This window comes from Colobus angolensis, unplaced genomic scaffold (genome assembly GCF_000951035.1).
Source record: "Colobus angolensis palliatus isolate OR3802 unplaced genomic scaffold, Cang.pa_1.0 Scaffold47, whole genome shotgun sequence".
Lineage (NCBI taxonomy): Eukaryota > Metazoa > Chordata > Mammalia > Primates > Cercopithecidae > Colobus > Colobus angolensis.
The window spans coordinates 4238121-4242732 of record NW_012118154.1 but is presented as its reverse complement, the minus strand read 5'-3'; the positions used below and the strand labels follow the sequence as shown (position 1 = coordinate 4242732).

The 4612-nt window shown below is 60.8% G+C and overlaps 1 protein-coding gene and 1 non-coding gene across 2 annotated transcripts in view; one reads left to right on the top strand and one right to left on the bottom strand.

The window, feature by feature from the left end:
* Nucleotides 1-776: 776 nt before the first annotated feature.
* TRNAG-GCC lies at nt 777-847 on the bottom strand. The gene has a single exon. It is a non-coding gene; the product is annotated as a tRNA-Gly (tRNA).
* Nucleotides 848-2507: 1660 nt separating this feature from the next.
* Nucleotides 2508-4612, top strand: part of HES7 (hes family bHLH transcription factor 7) — a 3193-nt gene continuing 1088 nt past the window's right edge. Inside the window, exons 1-4 of the mRNA XM_011958640.1 lie at nt 2508-2549; nt 3467-3562; nt 4163-4250; nt 4571-4608. Coding sequence (XP_011814030.1) covers nt 2508-2549; nt 3467-3562; nt 4163-4250; nt 4571-4608 — 264 coding nt within the window. The remainder of the gene's footprint in view (nt 2550-3466; nt 3563-4162; nt 4251-4570; nt 4609-4612) is intronic.

The following is a 4612-nucleotide window of genomic DNA, read 5'->3' as shown; positions in this document are numbered from 1 at the left end:
CGCCCGCCCTCGGGCCCGACGCGTGCGGGATCAAAGCGGCCGGGAAGGGGCGGGGAGGGGAGGTGGCAGGAACCCGGAGGTGTTAGCGAGCTTCCCAGGGGATGGCAGGAGCGTGGGAGCGCAGAGTCCCGGGAGGCGACAGAGACTCGGAGAGACGACGAGATACCAGAGACCCGAGAGAGCCAGAGGCGGAGATGCAGACGCCAAGAGACCGGAGAGACGCGGAATCAGAGATGCGGAGGAACGAGACCACCGACACCCAGAGAGACCCAGGGTAGAAGTCACTGAAGATCTGGAAAGAACGTGAGAGATACAGAGATGGAGAAGCTAAGGGGCACTCAGAGACCCAGACAGGAGGCTAGACAAAAAAGGCACAGACCCATAGACTTAACACAAGGAAGCGTGCTTCAGAGAGAACGGAAAATAACAGAGGAAGAGAGGTGGAAAGAACAAGGGATTTAGAGTGGGGGGCGGGAAGACCTGGCCCCTCCCCCGCGGGGGGCCGAGAGGACCCCTGGGGCAGGGATCCGAGCACTGTGTCCTTTCTCAGGGTCACGCCTGTGGAGGTGTGGGCCGGGGGCGGAGGGAGGGGTGTGGAGGATGCAAGACCCCCAGGCTGGGAGGAGGGGAGAGTGAGGGCGTGCGGAATCAGGCCCGGAGCTGCAAACTCTGCTATAGTCAAAAGGCTAATATTTATATTTCGCAGAAATATTTAAGTGAAGATGCTTTTTAGATGCTACCAAATCCTCTCATTGGGGGGGAGAAAACAGTGCTCTTGCATTGGCCGGGAATCGAACCCGGGCCTCCCGCGTGGCAGGCGAGAATTCTACCACTGAACCACCAATGCGCGGTTAACGACCTCTGCCAGGAGACTATCTGAGGTCCTAAGAGACCTAAGGAGGACCCAGACAGGCAACTGTGTAGGCCAGGGAACTGGTCCTGAAGAGTTGACGTGGGTGGAGCGCCAGGTCATCCTTCCTCTCGTCCGGATCCGGCCACCGGGCCATAAAGCCGCCCCATATGGCCAGGGGCGGCCCCACACCCGGGTGCGAACAGCCTGGGGCCCCCAGCCTCGCGTGCAGGTGAGAAAAATTCAGCCCGAGCCCAGGTTCCCAAGGAGGGGGGCAGCGGGGGCTGTTGGGGCCACACATTTGCGTTCCCATTTGGCTGAGGGACGGAGAGGGGGAATGTGCTGGGGGCCCTGATCCCAAATGGGAGCTCCCTCCTCAAGGTCTGTGCCTCTCTAGGCTCTGGCTACAGCAAGAAAGGCTCCGTGACAAAATCAAGGTGCGGAGGGCCGTTGGGAGGGCTTGGAGAAATCCCCACTGGTCTCTGACTTCACAGCTATCTTCCGTCTCGGTCTGCAACCCTGTCTTTCCGTGTCTTTATCCCTGGCAACCTGGCTGTCCCGTTCAGTTTCTGATTTATCTTCTCAGACACTTTGTCCTGAAGCCCCCGAGTGGTCAGGCATCGTTCTGCGGAGGGTCGTGTCCTTGGTTTGAGGTGCGTGTTGATCCCTTTTCTGTATCCCTTGCTTTCCCCTTAGTAAAACTGCCTGCTCCCTGCTACCCTACAGTCACCAGGGGCCTCCAGAAGCAAGCAATGCGGGCACACTTGCGTGAGGTGTCCCATCAGTCACACTCCTGAATCTCCTATGACTAGTTTTGAATCAAATACTTGTGCTGTAAGTGGAAAGACCTCTCCACTCCTACCTGTTCCAAAGACTTGCTGCCTCTGCCTTGAGGTTCCTCCTCAGTCCAGCCACCCTCAAGGAGACCTTTTCCCGAAGCACCTATTTCACTGGGCTTCTGTAACAGCTACTTGGTGTCACGTGCTCTTTCCCATTAGCTACTGCAGGGCTAAGCTGGGTCTCTCCTGCGTATCTCACTATGACTGGCCCGAGCCTAGACCAGTGCCCTGTCCGCACAGTGGGCGCGCAGATGTTCGGGGACTTGAATGTAACTGGCTTAGACAGAACAGAGCGCCTCTCCAACCTCCTGGCAGAGCTTCGGTTGAGTCGGACGGATTCACCCAGCACACTCGGGTTGCTCCCTGTCTCGACTAGGAAGCGAACTTCGGGGATGATGTATAAAATTCAGCCTGGGGGCTGAGAGGTGCTAACTTCTATTTCAGGGTTAGTGAGGGTACAGTAAGTCTCCGAGAAAGCTGCAATTCTGGAGGAACTCTGAATTTCATCCCCAAGCGAGCTCTGCCCCTAATAACCTCCTCCCTTCAGCTGGGTTCCGCCTCCTTATACAGCCTTATGGTCCGTAAACCAGCCAGTGCCCCCATTCACCCCTCACTTCCCACACTCCCAGGCCAGTTTCTCTACTTCCCCTCCCCCCTTCACTCCTCCTCTTTCCGGGAGCCTCGTGCCGGGTCCTAGAGGGGCAGAATCCGGGTGCCGAAGGGGGCGGGGGCGGGTCCTATCCCTCCTACCCTGGGGCCGCGGAATATAAGGCTCCAGGCGAGCAGGGACCCGGTCCACACCAGGGTCCGGAGGAGCAATGGTCACCCGGGATCGAGCTGAGAATAGGGACGGCCCCAAGGTGAGACGCGGGAGGGGAGGGAGCAGAGGTCCCTGGTTTGGCCAGGGGACTGGGCCCCTGACGCCGTCGGTCTGGAGAGAGACTGGGGACGCAGGGGTGGAAGGGGAGCCGTGCTCCAGGACTCCAGGAGCCAGGAGCTGGAGAGGAAGCTGCAAAATATGAAGAAGGGGACAGGGGTCAGAGCCAGACCTGAGTGGGCGGCGGAAACATAGAACTAGGGGCCTCGGTAATGGGGGTCGGCACCTTGTGGCCTGGGGAGGGGGCCGGTGTTGGAGTAAAATAAGCAAGTAGAGGGCAGAGCCAAGGGAGGAGGGTGGGAACGAAAAGAGAAGAGGATAGTCACTTGCTCTACGCTGGCTGTGAGGCGGGCGCGGCTGGTCCAAGGCGGTCTTGTAGAGAAGGCCCCGGGGCGTTGGTTCCAGAGGCCTCACACTGGTGGAAGATTTTAGGAGAACCAGTGGAGAAGGTGACGGCCTGGAGGGTTTTGAGGGAGAAGAGGCGGCGCGGTCGCGCTAGGTATCTCCCTTTCTATACTCAGGGCCACCAGCTCTGAGCCCGGCACCGTGCGGCGCACGTGCCTGCGCGCAGAGGGTTCCCAAAGTTCTCCACTGAGACAGAGAGAAACTGCACGAGACGGAGACGTAGAGAGAAAAGAGGAGGAGAGACACAGAGAGGGGAGGAGGGAGGACGAAACTGAGAGAGGAGAATGCGAAGATCCGGGGAGGCGAGCTACAGAAACTGATCTAGGGGCATTGGGAGGGGGAGCGGAGAGGGATCGAATGGGGCCGACCCTAGGCAATCTGGGGTCTTGGGGCCGGGGTGGAAGCCGGGCTCTCCCAGCGGCGGGATCCGACGCCGGCGCGGCCGCGCTGAGTCTCGGTCCGGTCGGCCCGCTCTCCTTTTCCCGCTGGTCGCAGATGCTGAAGCCGCTTGTGGAGAAGCGGCGCCGGGACCGCATCAACCGCAGCCTGGAAGAGCTGAGGCTGCTTCTGCTGGAGCGGACCCGGGACCAGGTCAGTCCCTCCGCTAGCCCCGGGTCCCCAAGCTTCCCGTTTCCGCGTCCCAGGGCTTCCCACTGGGGTGGGGACACATGCTTGGTTGGCAACCCTGGCTCCAAGGCATCCTCACTCGAGTCCCGCCTTTGGAATTCCATCCCAGACCCCCACTCGCTCTCAGAACGCGATCTTCTTCGCCACCCCTCGGGTCTGTAAGTTTCACGCCTGGTTCTGTAAATTTCGCTCCCGGGTTCGGTCCGTTTCACCCTTTGGGTCTCTTAACTGTCCGCTTCCCCCTTCCCCATAGCCAGCTTCTGATCAGCCAGCTTCTGTTCTGTCGGGTGGTTAATTTCATTCCCTGGGTTGCGGTTTCAAATCTCCTCCTCAAGCGTTGGGCATTGGTTCCATCCCCTCGGATTGGACAGTTTCGTCTCAGGGTGGGCCAGACCTCCCTTGGTCATCTCCACTCCGCATTTGGTCGCGCGTTCTGTGGGCAGTGCGCAAATGCGATCGGGGGTACCCCCAGCTCCCGCATCCGCCCCTCCCTTCTTCCCCCTGCCACTTTCCCCCTTTCTCCCCACCCCTTTCTGTCTCTGCGCCCTCCCCTCCTGTCTGTAGAACCTCCGGAACCCGAAGCTGGAGAAAGCGGAGATACTGGAGTTCGCCGTGGGCTACTTGAGGGAGCGAAGCCGGGTGGAGCCCCCGGGTACAGCGCGGGGGTGGGGCAGCGGAGGGAGGGAGAGGGGACGCCAGGAGGCTCGGGCCGGGGCAGAGCGGGCGGGCCCTGCGGTGGTTGGTGGGCTTGGGGAGTGGCCGGTTCTGCTCCGAGGCGAGGTTAATAACACCCGCGCGTGTCTGTCTCTGTGTCTCCCTCATTTTCTCCCTCTCTCCGTCCATCTGGCTTCCTGTCTCTGTGCGCCTGTCCGGCCTTGGTATCTCTGCGCCCCACCCCTTCCCTCACCCCTGCTGGGCCCCTGCCCTGCCCACCTGTGCTCCCGTCGGCCGCACCCGCCGCCGCGGCTCCAGGGGTTCCCCGGTCCCCAGTCCAGGACGCCGAGGCGCTCGCCA